This window comes from Macaca thibetana, chromosome 5, assembly GCF_024542745.1.
Source record: "Macaca thibetana thibetana isolate TM-01 chromosome 5, ASM2454274v1, whole genome shotgun sequence".
NCBI lineage: Eukaryota > Metazoa > Chordata > Mammalia > Primates > Cercopithecidae > Macaca > Macaca thibetana.
The window spans coordinates 105,818,868-105,838,033 of record NC_065582.1 but is presented as its reverse complement, the minus strand read 5'-3'; the positions used below and the strand labels follow the sequence as shown (position 1 = coordinate 105,838,033).

Here is a 19,166-nt window from a genome sequence, read left to right as displayed (position 1 = left end):
TGCTTCTCACGTAAGTAGCTAAAGACAGAAAGTATTATCATCTTTTTACATAGATTGAAGAAAAAGTGTTGAAACCCTTACCTTCAGGTGCTAGTGCCATTATGCATTTGAAGAAGAAGAATTATAGTTAAAGAGTGAAAAACATTTAAAACAATGACTGGCACATACAATAAATGCAATATATATATTTGCTCTCCTTACTCTTTCAACTACATGTGAGGTGTGGTGCTGAGTGTTTTACATGCATTTTGTCATTTAAGCCTCACAACAACCCCATACTCCATGTGTATGTGTGTGTGTGTGTGTGTGTGTGTTTGTGTGTGTGTTTCAAGACAGAGTCTTACTCTTATCGCCCAGGCTGGAGTGCAACGGTGCAACCTCTGCCTCCTGGGGTCAAGCGATTCTCCTGCTTCAGCCTCCCAAGTAGGTGGGATTACAGGCACCTGCCAAAACAGCCAGCTATTTTTTTGTATTTTTTAGTAGAAACGGAGTTTCTGCATGTTGGTCAGGCTGGTCTTGAACTCCTGACCTCAGGCGATCCACCCACCTCGGCCTCTCAAAGTGCTGGGATTACAGGCATGAGGCACCGCACCTGGCGCTACTACTATTTCTGTTTTATAGATGAGGAAACTGTGGCACAGAGAGGCTCCTTAGGTTGTTCCAAGTTACCTTGCTAAACTTTGAATCCAGGTAACATGGCTGTAGAATTCATGCAAAGCAAGCTGTTGAGTCTTAGATCCCATATGTTTTCTCCAGTATAAATGGAGCTGAGGAAATACTGTCCTACTATCTTTGCTTTTTATGTTAGAACTTTAGTAATAATAACATTTTTTAAAAATTGAGCTCTTTCTGTATGCACATAGTGTTTTCAGTCATTTAGCTGTGACAATAATGTTAAGGGGATAGGACTCTCATTCCCATTTTACAGATGGGAAAACGGAGACCCAGAGGGATTAGGTAATTAGTCCAGTCACCTGGCTAGAAAATGGCAGAACCAAGATTTTAACTAAGGTCCTCTCATTCCAGAGCCTACTCTCTTAGCTCCTGGGTTATACTGCCCTCTACTCTTGGGAGTTGGGAGGCAGAGCCTAAACCACTGTATGTATTATGCCCTCAAAATTCATGAGCAGCCTTATCAGACCTTTTCTTGTATACTTATTCATGATTGCCTCTCACCCTGTACATACATGCTGCATGCTCTAAGAGCTCTCAGCTGATTACAGTCCTGTAAATGCTGTATGTCTTTCTCTCGCCTCCCTTCTATTGTCCAGCCTGCACTCCCACTCTCTTTTCAGCTGGCATTGACATTCCTTCTTTCAGGTTTAATGTAAGCCTTTGCCTCCTCCTGGAAACCTCACTGACTCCTTCAGCCCTCTTTTTAGGTGTTTTTGAAGCACCTGTAGCAGTGATTATCATATTTCATGTAACTGTACCTCAAAGTGTAGGGATTATTATTATTTTTCTGAGTCCTTGTTTTAAGGCCTAGTACAGTGTCTGGCACATAAGTGTCCACTAAATGTCTGTGCAATGACTGAATGAAAAGATTAGAACTTCCTTCCCACCAGTCTCTTCCTCTTATTAAAGACTCCTCAATTCCACTCCATGTAAAGTTCTCTAGTACTTGGGCCAGGCGTGGTGGCTTACTCCTGTAATACCAGCACTTTGGGAGGCTGAGGCAGCCATATCACCTGAGGGTGGGAGTTTGAGACCAGCCTGGACAACATAGTGAAACCCCATCTCTATTAAAAATACAAAAATTAGCCAGGGCGTGGTGATGGGCACCTGTAATTCCAGCTACTTGGGAGGCTGAGGCTGCAGTGAGCTGAGATTGTGTCACTGCACTCCAGCCTGGGTGACTCCATCTCAAAAAAAAAAAAAAAGTTATCTTGAAAAAGATATATTTGCATATTTATTACAAAAACATTTATAAAAGAGATTATTATATGTAAGGCACCGGCCTAGGTGCTGTCATTTTATATAAAGAATATAAAATGTAGTTCCTGGCATCAGGGGGTTTATTCAAGACTAAAATAAAATAAAAGCATACCTCATTTTTATTTTTACAAATTGAAAGCTTGTGGTCACCCTATAGCGAACAAGTCTGTTGGCTCCATTTTTCCGAAAGCATGTGCTCACTTCATGTCTCTGTGTCACATTTTGGTAATTCTTGAAGCATCTCAAACTTTTTCATTATTATTATATGTGTTATGGTGATAGGTGATCAGTGATCTTTGGCGTTACTATTGTAATTGTTTTAGCTTGCAATGAACCACGCCCTTATGGGTCAGTAAAGTTAATAATTGTGTGTTCTGACTGCTTCACTGGCCATTTCCCCATGTCTCTCTTCTTGGGCCTCCCTATTCCCTGATACGTAACAGTATTGAAATGAAGCCAATTAGTAACCATACGATAGCTTTTGAGTATTCAAGTGAAAGGAAGAGCCACATGTCTCTCACTTTAAATCAAAAACTAGAAATGAACCTTAGTAAGGAAGGCATATTGAAAGCTAAGGTAGGCTTAAAGCTAGGTCTCTTGTGCCAAACAGCCTAGTTATTAATGCAAAGGAAAAGTTCTTGAAGGAAATTAAAAGTGCTACTTCCAGTGAACACATGACTAACAAAGCAAAACAGCCTTATTGCTGATATGGAGAAAGTTTGAGTGAACTGGATAGAAGAACAAAATAGCCACAATATTCCCTTAAACCAAAGCCTAATCCAAAGGAAGGCCCTAACTCTCTTTGATTCTGTGAAGGCTGACAGAGGTGAAGAAGCTAAAGGAGAAAAGTTGGAAGCTAGCAGAGATTGGTTAATGAGGTTTAAGGAAAGAAGCCATCTCCATAACATAACAGTGCAAGGTAAAGCAGCAAATCCTGATTATAGGGAAGCATCAAATGCTGATTGTAACAAAGCAGCAAATGCTGATGTTAGAAGCTGCAGCAGGTTATCCAGAAGATCTTGCTAAGCTCATTGAAGATGGCTTCACTAAGCAGATTTTCTTTTCTTTTCTTTTCTTTTTTTTTTTTGAGATGGAGTCTTGCTCGCTCTGTAGCCCAGGCTGGAGTGCAATGGCATGATCTCGGCTCACTGCAACCACTGCCTCCTGGGTTCAAGTGATTCTCCTGTCTCAGCCTCCCAAGTAGCTGAGATTACAGGCTACTTGGATCTCATGTCCAGCTAATTTTTTGTATTTTTAGTAGAGACAGGGTTTCACCATGTTGGCCAGGCTGGTCTTGAACTCCTGACCTCAGGTGATCCACCCGCCTTGGCCTCCCAAAGTGCTAGGATTACAGACATGAGCCACCGCACTCAGCCAACAGATTTTCAATGTAGATGATACAGCCTTATATTGGGAGAATATGCTATCTAGGACTTTCTTAACTAGAGAGAAGTCAATGCCTGGCTTCAAAGCTTCAAAGGACAGGCTGACTCTCGTGTTCGGGGCTAATACAGCTGGTGACTTTAAGGTGGAGTCCAGTGCTCATTTATCATTTCAAAACTCCTGGAGCCCTTAAGAATTATGCTAAATCTATTCTACCTGTGCTCTATCCACGGAACAACAAAGCCTGATGGCAGCACATCTTTTTACAGCATGGTTTACTCGATATTTTAATTCCACTGTTGAGGCCTACTGCTCAGAAAGAAAGATTCCTTTCAAAATATTGCTGATCATTGATAATGCATCCTGGTTACTAACCCAAGTACTTCAATGGAGACGCACAAGAGTAATGTTGTTTTCATGCCTGCTAACACAATATCCATTCTGCAGCCCATGGATCAAAGAGGAATTTCTACTTTTTTTTTTTTTAAGACAGAGTCTCGCTCTGTTGCCCAGGCTAGAGTGCAGTGGCGTGATCTCAGCTCACTGCAAGCTTCACCTCCCAGGTTCACGCCATTCTCCCGCCTCAGCCTCCTGAGAGGCTGGGACTACAGGCACCTTCCACCACGCCCAGCTAATTTTTTGTATTTTTAGTAGAGACGAAGTTTCACCGTGTTAGCCAGGACAGTCTCGATCTCCTGGCCTTGTGATCTGCCTGCCTCAGCCTCCCAAAGTGCTGGGATTACAGGCGTGAGCCACCACGCCTGGCCAGTAATTTCTACTTTTAAGTCTCATTATTTAAGAAATAAATTTCGAAAGGCTATAGCTGCCATAGATAGTGATTCCTCTGATGGATCTGGGCAAGGAAAATTGAAATCCTGGAAAGGATTCACCCTTCTACATGCCATTAAGAACATTAGTGATTCATGGGAGAGAGTCAAAATATCAACATTAACAGGAGATTGGAGGAAGTTGATTCTAATTCTCATGGATGACTTTCCGGGGTTCAAGACTTTAGTGGAGAAAAGTAACTATAGATGTGGTGGAAATAGCAAGAGAACTAGAATTGGAAGTGGAGCTTGAAGATATGACCAAATTCTGGGAGGCTGAGGCAGGAGAATGGCATGAACCCGGGAGGTGGAGCTTGCAGTGAGCTGAGATCACGCCACTGCACTCCAGTCCGGGCAACAGAGCAAGACTCAGTCTCAAAAAAAAAAAAAAAAAAAGATATGACCAAATTGTTGCAATCTCATAATGAAACTTGAACGTGTGTAGAGTTGCTTCTTATGGATGAGCAAAGAAAGTGGTTTCTTGAGATGGAAACTACTGCTGAAGATGCTGTGAACATTGTTGAAACTACAAGAAAGGATTGGGAATATTACATAAACATGGTTGATAAAACAGCAAGGTTAGTAGAGAATTGACTCCAATTTTGAAAGAAGTTCTACTGAAGTTTAAATGCTATCAAACAGCACTGCATTCTACAGAGAATCTGCATAAAAATCTTTCACGAGAGTCAGCTGATGTGGCAAACTTCATGGTCATCTTATTTTAAGAAATTGCCAAAGCCACTCCCAACTTTCAGCAACCACCATTGTGATCAGTCAGCAGCCATCAACATCAAGGCAAAACCCTCTACCAGGAAAAGATTACAACTGAAGGCTCAGATGATCATTAAACAGCATGTTTTAGCAATAAAGTATTTTTAAATTGAGGTATGTACATTTTTAAAAATATGCTGTTGTATACTTAATAGACTACAACCACAGAGAAACCAAAAGACTCACTTTATTATGGCAGTCTGGAACCAAACCCACAATATCTCAGAGGTATGCCTGTACTATGAAGAATGAGATATAAATTAATGACCATAGCAGCCATAGGGGACAGTGTAATCCATGTTTAAGGAATGGCTTATGACTTGGATGGATGTTGGGATGCTGTGTGTTGGAAAATGCATTCAAGTAGCTTAGCTCAATGCCAGCATAAACTCAGTTAATAATTATTATTATATCCTTTAGTCCTTGAGTGAGGACATAATATTGAATAAATTATTTTCTTTCCAGACCAATACAGGAGATGAGGTGAAGGTCAGATCATAGTGTGTCCTGATGATTATTTAGGAGTCTGTACTTGATTTGGGGGCAGTGAACACACCTGGGAGCTCTTGTGTAGAGTTATTGCAAGATTGGAGCCATGTTTCCAGAAGACAGAGATAGCAGCCGTGTTCCATACGTAGGCGGGCTGGAGTGGGAGAGATTGGATTTCCTCAAACACACTAAGAAGCTGTAACTCCAGAATGGAGTGAGGTGTTAAGACTCAGCTAGGTTGGTATCAATGTCGTCACAGAATTTGTGAGGCAACAATGCTTTCAAAAATGGTCAGAGGACCTCATTGCTTCAGCAACCTACAGTTGGCCTCCTGGCATGGTGTATCCATTCTTTTAACGTCAGTAAAGGTACTGGCACCACTGTTTATCAACTGTGTGACCCTGGCTGGGTTGCTTAATGCTCTAAGCTTCAGCACTTCTTCATCTGAAAAGACAGAGATGGGTCTGGGCATGGTGGCTCACACCTGAAATCCTAGCACTTGGAGGCCAAGGCAAGAGGATCCCTTGAGCCCAGGAGTTGGAGACCAGCCTGGGCAACATAGTGAGACTTTGTCCCTACAAAAAATGAAATTAATGGGACGTGGTGGCACACACCTGTACTCCCAGCTTCTTGGGCTGAGGTGGGAGGATTGCCTGAGCCCATGAGGTCAAGGCTGCTTTGAGCCAAGATCGTACCACTATACTCCAGCCTGGGTGACAGAGTGAGACCCTGTCTCTCAAAAAAAAAAAAAAAAAAAAGATAATTATCATCTATTTCATAGGGTTATTGTGAAGACTAAACAAAAAATGCATCCAAATACCTTAACTCAATGGCAGCATATAACAAACTCTCAGCTAATAAGATTATATCCTTTAGTCCTTGAGTAAGGATATAATATTGAGCAAATTCTTTTCTTTCCAGACCAACACAAGTTTTGCAGTTTAAAAATTCCTTTATCTCTTTAAGGTCACTAGGATCTCATTGGTGTTGCTCTAATATCATTTATAAGTGTGAATGGTATGTCCTTTCAAGCTATCATATCAAAAATTCTCTAGAGGTTTAGGTTTGGTAGTATGGTTTTTGTAAATCTGTTGGAAAAGATGGTAACAAAGGAAGGGGAATGAGGGGGGGAAAATTGGCTTTTGTGATTATTTCCAAATCTTTCTTTGCTCAGAATGAATTTTTTTTCCATTCCCTTGTTATACCAGACATGCTCTAGCAAGTGCCTGTGATATAGCCTACTTAATATAACCAAGGTAGTTTAAACATTAATTGAACTCAATCACCCGAGTACTGGTAGTACCAGGAACTGACTGATGAAGCCAGCTACCCCTGCCTTATGCAGTCACTTCAGTTCAATCAGTATAGAGATTAAGGACCCACATTTGCAACATCTCGGGTTTCCTCTACCTACTAAGTTACTTTACTCTAACATACTTAGAAATAATTTTAATTCTTTATTGTTCTTAGAGAATTCAGTACTCATTAATTCATTAGGGAAAATGGACTAAGGTCACAGATTTTGCAAATGCTCACAAGGAACAGACTATCCAGAAGCAGGCCTGCCATGTGAGATCTTTCCAGATGCCATAACGAAAGAGACTCTTAAGGAGAGGCAGCTGTCAGCACCTACAGAAGATACAAGCATCTCAGCCCTTACCATTGAAACTTGAGCCTTTAGTCACTTGGAGGAGCTAGTTTTTCCACCAGGCTAGGTGTGGCTTGTTCCCACCACTTGTTGGTGTCCCCTCTGAACACTTCTATTCAAACTGAAGTGAAGAAAAACAATGCCAGTCAGTGCTGCTGACTCGTAGGTCCATAGAGCAAGTCCCTCGTGGGCTCTGGCCTGGCTGTGAATCCCTGGTTCCAGGGATACCTGGCAGAGAGTACCGGTCACCAGAGCTCTGGGTTCTGACCTGGCTCTCAGGGCCACCTAACTTTGGGATGTCCAGCCAGTTGCTTCACTCCCCTTCTCTCAGCCTTAAACCTCCTCACTTGTAGGGTTTGACTATCACTGTCAAGCAGCAGAACAATTAGAGCAGCTGTTTTCTGTGTGGTCACAGTGGGATGAGAGATGAGCAGAGAGCTAGGAGAGATTTCTTGGGGAAAGCAGATTCATCAGTTTAAAAATACAGTTTGAAAACACCAGCCTAGATGATCTTTGAATCTCCTTGCTCTGAATTCAGTGATTTCAGGCAAACCAGGGATGAACCGCCCAAGGCCACCAACTAGGCCTTGGCCTCTTCTTGATCATGAATCGGGCCTCTTCCATTTGTTGACAACAATGTCTGGTAGAAAGAAATGATGTTCCCCCAAGCCTGAAAAGCAGAATCTTTAAGGAAGAAATTTTCAAAATTATCTGAGAGGGCAAAATGGCAGATGGGTTCTGTTTTTTACCTCTCAATAAGCAAGTGATAAAACTGTAATTCATTCCATTAAAAATCGTTCATTCACTTCTATTAATTCAATAAACTTCAGCTAGAGGCCCCTGCATGCAGAGATATGTGTAGAGAACCATGGAACAGCTAGAGGTTGTGCCCTCAGGTTTTATGGACATGATATGAGGTATATAAGAAATGAGTATAAGCTGGGCGCGGTGGCTCACACCTGTAATCCCAGCACTTTGGGAGGCTGAGGTGGGTGGATCACCTGAGCTCAGGAGTTCAGGACTGGCCTGGACAACATGACAAAACTCCGTCTCTACAAAAAATACCAAAATTTGCCAGGAATGGTGGCATGTGCCTGTAGTCTTAGCTACTTGCTAGGCTGAGGTGGGAAGATCACTTGAGCTCAGGAGGCAGAGGTTGTAGTGAGATACTGCACTCCAACCTAAGCAACAGAGGGAGACCCTGTCTCAAAAAAAAAAAAAAAAAAAGGTAAAAATAACCATAAAGGATTGAGTGCTGTGAGAAATAGCTAGAAAGCTTTACAGGAAATGGACTGTTTAGAGCAAGAGAAGGAGGAATCAGGGTAGAGTTTAATTGGAAGGGCCTTGAAGGAAAAATTGGGTTTAAGCTTGGGATGAAAAACATTCCAAGCAGAGAAACTTGCACTGGCACAGAGGCAGGAAAATGGAAAACATGTATGAGGAAAAATGAATAGTTTAGTTTGGCTGACACTGAAGTTTGGCAAGAAGAGTAGTTGGAAAGGTCCATTGGGTGGGTGTCTTAAATAAACACTCTTTGTCCATTTCAGTCTTTCCGAGGTTGTACCACCTGATTCCAGATGGCGAAATTACCAGCATCAAGATCAATCGAGTAGATCCCAGTGAAAGCCTCTCCATTAGGCTGGTGGGAGGTAGCGAAACCCCACTGGTCCATATCATTATCCAACACATTTATCGTGATGGGGTGATTGCCAGAGACGGCCGGCTACTTCCAGGAGACATCATTCTAAAGGTAGAGACTATGGCTGTGGGGCTGCAGCAAGGGGCTTCTGAGCAAATAATTGGTAGATGCATAGATGAATGAGCAAAATGGTAAAAAAAAAAAATGTGGATAGTCACTTTCTATCATTTTATGACTCTGAGATTTGTCATTTAATTGAGATCTTTGTTTCTCTCTGTCTTGCTCTTTCACTCTCTCCACCCTTTCTCTCTGTACATAAATATTTATCTGTCTATATATCATTTTATCTGTCCCCTCTTCTCCCTTCTAGCTTTTTCCATCCTCCTCTTTGTTCCCTTTCTCCATCTCCTCTTTCTTCTTTTATCTCTTTTTGTAAAGGGCATTAATATAAAATAAAATGGGGACAATATTTTCTTAAATTGTTTTTAGAGTAGATTAGTAGAACATTTTGTATTTTATTTAATCACAATCACCTACTCTTTGAAAGTCAATTTCCTATAGTCTTATGGCCCTCCCTGAAAATAAAAATAATCTCTATGCTAGTTTCACCAACCCAGAGAGATTCCAGGGGAGACAGGTGTTGGAATAGAATGCTTTGGGTGTTACTGTCCTCAGAGGCTTGGTTAAAGGGAAGGACTTTAAGGAGGAATTTTCAGAACAGAAAGGATAAAGAGCTGTTTATCAGACAGAAGTCCAGTGTTTGCCAAAAGTGACAAGAAACCCCTCCCTGCTCATATATTTTCTATCTGACACTCAGATAACAGTTCTATCCCATCCCTTCTAGGTTGCTGAGGGACCGGCTCCTGTCACATTATGAGCTGTTTCTTTGGCAAACTGATTGGAATAAGAGGAGAAATAACCTAAAGCAGTTTTCACAGAAATGCTGAAATTCCTGCTGGCCTCTGAGGTCGAGCATAAGACAGGGCCCTCGGGGCAGTCCACAGTACAATCAGTGACACTGTGCATGGCTGCCTCCCAGTTCTAGTGGAAACTATGCTGCCTGGGAGGGTTGCATAATAAAACATTTTGATTCCTGTGGCCTTCAACTGGCACTTACAAGCAAAAGGGCTGCCAGGACTATTTAGCAGGCAACCATGACTCCCCTGACCTTCTCTGGGCCCAGAGGTGATGGGGGAACCGGGTCCTGCCACCTCAGGTGCTCTCCTCACCTGTGCTTGGACAAGGGTGGTGAGCTTTGCCTTTGCATGAGGGAGCCTCTGGAGCTGCACCAGAGAACAGGTGACTGTATCCTCAAGAAAGGCCTTTGCAAAGCCTGTTCCAAGCCTTCTCTAACAATTGGCTGCAAATACAAGAAATCTTATCAAACTACAGAAATTCAAGAAAGTTATTTCTCCTCCATGGGGCCTCTTTCCTCAAGCACAGAGTGCAGAGCTTGCTGTGAAATTGTTTTCTTCCAACATGGGGGCTACAGCCTCCAGGCTGGGCCTGTGTAGCCAGAGAAATTAAAACCAGAAAGCCCCATGCAGTATCAGCTCTACACATCATTAGTGAGGCACAAATGAGAGGGCCGAGCTTAAGCTTGTTTAAGTAACTTTATAAAGAGATCTAGCCTTTCAATAAAAGAGTCTAGACACTTCCTTTCATATCAGTTTGTTTGAAACTGTGCAAGGATTTCTTCCTTTTGCTGAGAACACGGGCAAAAAAAATCTTGCATGGGACCACCCTGAGACCTGACACGTTCCCATGCACACATACACAGTATCATACACACATACGCTCCTTCATGCTCACATACTCACCCTCACTCACACACTAGAACATCTGCATACACACACAGTGGTGAGGACTGGAAGTTCGGGTATAAGTTGACCCAGGGAGAAAAATTCAGTTGGAGATTTTTGGGAAGAAAATGTCAACTCGGCTTGAACAGCTGTTTAATGCAATCATTTGACTGAGGCAAATTGGAAAAATGCTTTTATTTTGCCTTTTCCTACCTTATCTTCCTTTCCTCTCTTCCTGCCAGCTAAAAAATAATGACAACAGAAATGAAGGCCAGGATTCTGGGAATAAATATGTGGGCTTGGGTAAGAACAAGGTGGAGAAAGACGGTGTCTACTCACAGAGGCCTGGAGAGGTGCTGCAGGCCACGCTTGGAGAGAACAGGGTTAGAAACGCTGTTGGAAGGTGCAGTTATTGGACACAGGATGAGGTGGGAGAGCATAGCAGTCTTTAAAGACAGGATCGTGGCTATTCTGCAGGCCTGGATCTTTCAGGAAGGGTTGTGGCAGGTGGAGCTGACCACATGATTGTTCCACCTGCCCCCAGGTCAACGGGATGGACATCAGCAACGTCCCTCACAACTATGCCGTGCGTCTCCTGCGGCAGCCCTGCCAGGTGCTGTGGCTGACTGTGCTGCGTGAACAGAAGTTCCGCAGCAGGAACAATGGACAGGCCCTGGATGCCTACGGATCCCGGGATGACAGCTTCCATGTGATTCTCAACAAAAGTAGCCCCGAGGAGCAGCTTGGAATAAAACTGGTGCGCAAGGTGGATGAGCCTGGGGTTTTCATCTTCAATGTCCTGGATGGCGGTGTGGCAGATCGACATGGTCAGCTCGAGGAGAACGACCGCGTGTTAGCCATCAACGGACATGACCTTCGATATGGCAGCCCAGAAAGTGCGGCTCATCTGATTCAGGTGAGTCACAGATCATTCCAGGATCCCAGTCAGAAACCCCATACATGAGCAAGAATGCAAATCCCCCTGAACCAGGCACCCTGTCACTACCACATGTGTCATGCAGTGCCTCCCTTTCAAGGAGTCAGGATGGAAAGACCAACATTTAGAAAGCTTCTGCCCAGGTAAGAACATTACTCGGCTGAGCGTGGTGGCCCACGCCTGGAATCCCAGCACTTTGGGAGGCCGAGGCGGGTGGATCACCTGAGGTCAGCAGTTCAAGGCCAGCCTGGCCAACAGGGTGAAACCCCATCTCTACTAAAAATACAAAAAATTAGCCAGGCATGGTGGCAGATTCCTGTAATCCCAGCTATTCAGGGGGCTGAGGCAGGAGAATCGCTTGAAACCAGGAGGCAGAGAGGTTGCAGTAAGCTGAGATCGCACCATTGCACTCCAGCCTGGGCAACAAGAGCGAGACCCATCTCAGAAAAAAAAAAAAAAGAACATTACACGAGCAAATGATGGGCTTCAAGGCCATGGACATTCCCTAGGTGTTGTGTTGTCAGCCATCCAGTCTGACTGCAGATAAACACGTTGGGTTGTATGCTACAATCTCACAGAATTAGGATCACTCAGGGTCAGCAGGGTCGTGTCATCCCTGTACCCAGTATGTCCAGTGTAGACCCAGGGGTCAGTTACATACATTCAGGACACATCTAAGACATCTAGTTGTATTTACTCCCGTAAGAAGCTGTGCCATGTGGGACGTAGTAGCTCAGCCAGGTGTGGGGGCTCACACCTGTAATCCCAACAGTTTGGGAAGCCAAAGCAGGAAGGTGACTTGAGCTCAGGAGTTTGAGACCAGCCTGGACAGCATAGTGAGATCTCGTCTTTACAAAATTCAAGAAATTAGTCAGGCATCATGACATGCACCTGTAGTCCCAGCTACTCGAGAGGCCAAGGCGAGTGGATCACCTGAGGTCAAGAATTCAAGGTCAGCCTGGCCAACATGGTGAAACCCTGTCTCTACTAAAAATACAAAAAATTAGCCAGGCGTGGTGGCAGGGGCCCGTAATCCCAGCTACTTGAGAGACTGAGGCAGGAGGAAAAAAAAAAAAAAAAAAGGCTATGCCATGCATCCTCCAGGGATCCTATGGACAGGATAAGTCTTAGTCTCCATGGCTAAGTCCAGGTGACTTGGAAAGCACATGGAAACCCAAGTATGAACCTGAGAGGAAGCCCTCTAATAAGAGAGGGACACAAATTCTTGATCTCTCAGGCAAGTAGAGTTCATGACTGTTCCAACTAATCCACTTTTCTGACCAGTATAATGTCATCAAGCACCCGCATGTGCTTTGTTGACTTTGTCAGGGTCACTGTTGAAATTTTTTTTCTTTAACTTTTTTATTTTAAGATAATTATCAATTAATATGTGATTGTAAGAAATAATACACAGAGATCCCAAAAACAGTAAAGAGTTACTGTTTTTCCTAGTGTTAACATCTTGCAAAACCATAGTATGGCGTCACAAGCATGCTATTGACATTAACAGTCATAACAGAATATTTCCGTCACCACAAAGATCCCTATAAAAGTTGCCTTCTATTGCCACATCCATTTCCCTCCCACCCCATGTCCTCCTTAACCCTTGGAAATCACTAATCTGTTTTCTGTTTCTATAATTTTGAATTTCAAGAATGTTATATAAATGAAATCATATATAGACTTGGGGGACCGGCTTTTTTCACCCAATATAATGCTCTGATAGTTCTGTGTCTCAGCGACGTTTCATAAGCTGTGAGCTTTATTCTTAGAAGAACAGACTTTGTTCTGGGCTCTTATGTTCTAACCCATTCATTCACTTCATCCAGTAAATATCTGTTAAGTTCTGCTGCTTACGTGCCCGTGGGTTAGATGCAGAAATTGGAGGACCACTTAGATTATTCTTCCAAAGGATCCACCACTGTAGCAGGAAAGCTGGACTTTATCTAAATGACTGCCCATGCAGTCTAACACTACTGCAATGGAAAAATTAAGTATGATGCTGCTGCAGGCACAGGGGAGGTTTTTGCTTGGCCAGGTCTATGAATTCCTCAGAGGAGGAAGATCTTGAACGTGGGGCTTGAGGAATGAGCTGAAGTTCTCCAGTGTATAAGTCAGCAAGGGTCATTCTAAGGAGACACAGGACAAAAGAACATTTCCTTAGTAGCCCATGTGTTAGTCCATTCTCATGCTGCTGATAAAGACATACCCAAGGCTGGGTAATTTAAAAAGAAGAAGAGGTTTAATGGAACCACAGTTCCACATGGCTCAGGAGGCCTCACAATCATGGCAGAAGGTGAAAGGCGAGTCTTACATGGCAGCAGGCAAGAGAGAATGAGGGTCAAGCAAAAAGGGAAACCTTTATAAAACCATTGGATCTCGTGAGACTTACTACCACAAGAATGGTATGGGGGAAACCATCCCCGTGATTCAATTATCTCCCACCGGGTCCCTCCCACAACACGTGGGAATGATGGGAGCTACAACTCAAGATGAGACTTGGGTGGGGACACAGCCAAACCATATCAGCCTGTTAGGGAAATGATAAATAGCACCTGGAGCCTGGGGTGTGTATTTTAAAAAGCAGCCATAGACGAGGCAAGAGACAGATCTTGTGAAATATTGCGAGCCATGCTAAGGACCTCGGACTTTATCTGCAAAGCCATAGGGGCATTGTTGGAAGGGTTTAGGAAAGGAAATGGCATGATCTTCTAGAATGATCTCTCTAAAGTCAGTGGAGAGCTGAAAGGAGAAGGGCAAGATCCAGAGGCCTTATCTTAAAAAGTATTCTCAACTATCCAGCAAGTCTATGTCAACTTCCATTTAGTGACTGAAGTCTTCATACTTTGAGAATAGGCAGTAAGTCAGCAGCAGTAACTGACGGAGCCCTGCACCAAGTTCCACAAAGGGTGATCATCAAAAGACTGCTTGCTCTCAAGGACTTGGTTATTTAAACACAAATAAATTTGCCTGCACCTGAGATCTCGTTATGTGATTCTTCCAGGTGCTGGCAACTCTCTTCACTGTCCTGTACAGTGGCTTATCCCTCTTCTTGGAAGAGGACCAAGTGTTAGATGGTATTACTGTCATTGTAGACCTGGGCAGCCTGAGGCAGAGGGTACAAGGGGACTTAGCCTTCTCCCTCTGCCCACCAGGGCAGAAAACACACATGGTAAGTACCTTAGCTGCTGAGCTGTGCTGCTTGGTGGTGTCCCAGTTCCAAGGTGGCTCTCGGCCCCCATGGATGCTCATCTGCCCTAGAGGGCCCAAGCTCGTGCCCAGTAGATCAGGTGGGGAACAAAACCAGAGTTAGAAGAGGCATTTTCTGGCTGGGTGCGGTGACTCACGCCTTTAATTCCAGCACTTTGGGAGGCCAAGGCGGGCAGATCGCGAGGTCAGTAGTTCGAGATCAGCCTGGCCAACATGGTAAAACCCCATGTCTACTAAAAATACAAAATTAGCCAGGTGTGGTGGCAGGCACCTGTAATTCCAGCTACTTGGGAGGCTGAGGTAGGAGAATTGCTTGAACCCAGGAGGCAGAGGTTTCAGTGAGCCAAGATGGCACCACTGCACTCCAGCCTGGGGACAGAGCAAGACTCCGTCTCCAAAAACAAACAAACAAACAAAAAAGGGACACTTTCTTTCTGAGGTGTACACCATCTATTCCCAAATTCATGTGCCCACCTCACCTTCTCCTCTGACCACACTTACACCTCCAGAGGTCTGCTTCATATCTTCCTGTGGATATGGCAAAGGCATCTCAAATTTAATGTCCAAAATGGAACCCTTGGCTCCTCCCATTCCACCGCTTGCCCAACATGCTCTGCCCTAGGCCATTCCCAGTCTATCAAAATGGCACCTCTGGCCGGGCGCGGTGGCTCAAGCCTGTAATCCCAGCACTTTGGGAGGCCGAGACGGGCGGATCACGAGGTCAGGAGATCGAGACCATCCTGGCTAACACGGTGAAACCCCGTCTCTACTAAAAACTACAAAAAACTAGCGGGGCGAGGTGGCGGGCGCCTGTAGTCCCAGCTACTCGGGAGGCTGAGGCAGGAGAATGGCGTGAACCCGGGAGGCGGAGCTTGCAGTGAGCTGAGATCCCGCCACTGCACTCCAGCCTGGGTGGCAGAGCGAGACTCCGTCTCAAAAAAAAAAAAAAAAAAAATGGCACCTCTGTTTACCCAGTGACTTGAGCCAAAAAGAACTTTGACTCTCCTCAACATCTCCCTCCCCCACCCCATTTTGACCTGGTCTGAGTGACAGCCAGAGCCTCTGCTGGCCTCCTGCCTTCCACACTTAATCATCTCTCTCCTACTCTACGCACAGCAGAGAGAATGAGCTGTTTACCAAACCACTCCAGTCAGGATGCCGCTCTCTCCCTCTCAGCCCTCTGTGGCTTCCTGAGACACTTCGGTTAAAGTTGCAGATCCTTACCATGGCCTGCAGTGCCATATGTCTCCTAGCCTTCTGTTCTCTCTCCAACCTCATTTCTTACAGAAGAGATGTCTAGTATTCTCCCCATGTTTAACCATGTGCCACGTTGCCTTCTTGCTGCTCTTCAAGCGTTTCTGCCTCAGGCCTGGCATTCTTGCTGTTCCTCTACCTGGAAGAATCTTCTAAATATCCATTTGCCACATTCCTACAGTTCATTCAGGTCTCCCCTCAACTGTCAGAGAGCTCTTCACTGTCAGTTCTACTTAGAATTGTGTCAATTTCTGCTCATAGACACTTTATCCTACAATACGCTTCAACTCCTACCAACTAATATTACCTGCCAGACAGAACAGTAAAGTATTGTATCTGCAGCCAAGCGCAGTGGTTCGTGCCTATAATCTGAGCACTTTGGGAGGCCGAGGCGAGTGGGTCACCTGAGGTCAGTAGTTCGAGACCAGTCTGGCCAACAGGGTGAAATCCCATCTCTACTAAAAATACAAAATTAGCCAGGGGTGGTGGCGCACCCCTGTAATCCCAGCTACTTGGGAGGCTGAGGCAGAAGAATCACTTGAACTTGGGAGGCGAAGGTTGCAGTGAGCCAAGATGGTGCCATTGTACTCCAGCCTGGGCAAAAAGAGTGAAACTCTGTCTCAAAAGAAAAAAAAATTATTATTGTATCCTCAGCACTTAAAGCAATGGCTGGCAATAGCAGGCATTCAATATGTGTTTGCCAAATGAGTAAGTGGAGTCAAATTATCAACATCTATGTGTATATAAAATATATTTTATACATTAACTTTATCTCCTAGGGATTGGTTATCAAACCATTTACCAAAGAAGCACCAAATCTGCTTTCACATGCTATTTGTCCCCAAGATATTGTATCTACTTTTGTCCCCTTGAATTTGTTCAGTGATTATTGGCTGAGCAATTCTTTGTGCCTAGAGGTGTGTGGTACCATTGTGAACTAGGTTGGTACAGTTCCTGGCTTCATAGAGCTTGGAATGTATTCCTACCTTTGATCTCAAAACAACCAAGTCAGCATCAGGCAGGTGGCATTAGCTGGTCAGTGAATGCGAAGAGAAAATATACTATGTTTATGAAAACCTTCACACATGGAAAAGGGAGAGTCCATTGTATTTCTTTATGAAGAAACTGTGTTCTTAGCATGATTTTTTTTTTTCCTCACTTTGAAAACTAGCCTTTTAGGTGACCACCAGTATTTTATCATGTTACACTTGTTAACTCCCTCTGCAGGTCAATTGGTGCAACTCACATTCTGGAGATAATGTTTGCCAACTATTCTTCGCAATAAACAAAAGAAAAACTCTTACTCATCATGTCATTTGGAAAAATCTTGACTACATATGGCATTTTGCTTTTGTAGATTAATAACAGAAGAGCAAAAACCGTTTCTTCCCTGAGAAAGTTAATTTATAAAATAAAATCTTGCCTAACACTGGGACTTCCTAAAAGATTCTTTTGCTTACTAAACAAAGCCAACATGCTTTATAAGCAGGAAAAACCTTTTTAAAAAAATGGGATCAAAGCTAGTTGAAAAAGAAATGGAAAACACGGAATGCTGGAAAAACCTAGCTAAGCAATCACATGCCATTTCTGAAGAGTGGATTTTATTTATGTGATATTTGTAACACACACCAGGCTGAGGGGATTAAACTAAATATCCTTCAAAGGTTGAGACTCAAATTTCTAACCAATCCTTGACTATGTTGCCTTTGTATGTCTACTCCATGAATCACATTTGTCTTACAAAGAAATTCCCAGACAACATGTTTTTTGGTCATGTTCTCTCCCACAGTACCCCACATTCAGCTTTTTTTCTGCATTATTTCAGGGAAGAGTTATTACAGAGAGGCCACAACCATTTTATGTTTGACCAATTTTTACATATGTTGAGCTCTAACCTCAGCTTACTCAGCAGCAGCCTGGGTTTGCCAGGTCCTTTTAAGAAGAAAGTCCTTATGGATATAGAAGCCTCAAATATGGTGCTGATGACTTATGTAGCAACTAAGTACAATTTTATTTTTCTCCATCGTCAATTTCTCAAGTGTTTTGGGCATAATGACTGGAATAACTGTATGAAAGAGGAAACTGTTTGGAACTGTCATATGTCATAGCTAAGATAAGAGAACAAAGAAATAATAGACCAAAGATTCAAATTTGCATGTCCCTCTTAAGCCTTTTTTTCCCAGGCAATTCCAGACTTGATGAAGAAACTGAAAATACTCAAAGCCATTTGCAGAGCTGATGATAATATGGGCTTTCATCAATACTGACATATGTGTAATTGTTTTTTCCTTATATGAATCAATATTTAAATGAGAATTCATTTCATCAAAGAATATTTGACAACAGGCTCTTCAAACTTTTTTTTTTTTTTTTTTTTTTTTTTTTTAAATGAGATAGACCTTCAGACAGAGCCACAAAACCCATAATGGACTACTTGCATTACCTACACGCATTTTAAATACATGATTCCAGCTCATGAATTCTGCTGCATACCTGCAAAAAAGGGTAGAACTTTTGTGGTACTGTAAACATTCAAGTCCCCTGGAGCCAGTGAGAATCACCAGTGAAATAAAACCTGATAGATCTGTATTTTTTTTAACAGATCAGTACACTTAATCTGGAATTAAATCCCTACTTAAATAAATTGTCTTACCATGGTTTTGTGGTAAATTTAATGCACATAGACGTGATTAGAGATTATTTTTTAATCTCCTTGAGCTGAATTCTCAGTCCAAATGATTTTTGTATAGGGCTCCAAATTTTATGCATTCTTGATACAGGGTGTGACTTGGTAAACTGTATAGCTTTTCAACTTAGAATTCCGTGAGTGAACATTATGTGCGGCTATACACTACAAATATTAGGGGATCTTGAAACTTCACTACCCTTCCTCTAACCCACATATCCCCCCAAATACATATTTTTTATAGAACATAATCATGAGAGTAACTTTTAGATATCGTAAAAGAAGTGGTGTATGAGGCAAGGATGCTGAGTCATTTTACTGACTCAGCCACCAGCAGATTCAGGGACTCAAGAACTAAATCTTTGTGTCTTGCCCTTGTCACTGTCATCTGTATGACCCCATATAAGTCACCATCTGTATTATCATTAATGTCTTTGAATCTAAAGATATATGCTTCTGGGAACATAAGGATGAACATGGAGCTATAGTCTACTGGGAAAAATAAACCATATTGCTGCCCTAATTCTCCTTTTCCACCCCGATCGAATCTTAAGATCCTATTTACTATGTTTCTTCAAAGCCTCC

The 19,166-nt window shown here is 43.1% G+C and overlaps 2 protein-coding genes across 7 annotated transcripts in view; one reads left to right on the top strand and one right to left on the bottom strand.

The window, feature by feature from the left end:
- The window catches only part of LOC126954756 (60S ribosomal protein L14-like), a 1,186,913-nt gene that overhangs the window by 514,512 nt on the left and 653,235 nt on the right, over positions 1–19,166 (bottom strand). The gene's annotated exons all lie outside the window — the stretch shown is intronic.
- Positions 1–19,166, top strand: part of LNX1 (ligand of numb-protein X 1) — a 195,067-nt gene that overhangs the window by 140,852 nt on the left and 35,049 nt on the right. For all 5 annotated transcript variants that reach the window (XM_050790567.1, XM_050790565.1, XM_050790564.1 and 2 more), the window contains 2 exons: positions 8,601–8,803; positions 11,039–11,410. In XM_050790567.1, the coding sequence (XP_050646524.1) occupies positions 8,601–8,803; positions 11,039–11,410 (575 nt within the window). The remainder of the gene's footprint in view (positions 1–8,600; positions 8,804–11,038; positions 11,411–19,166) is intronic.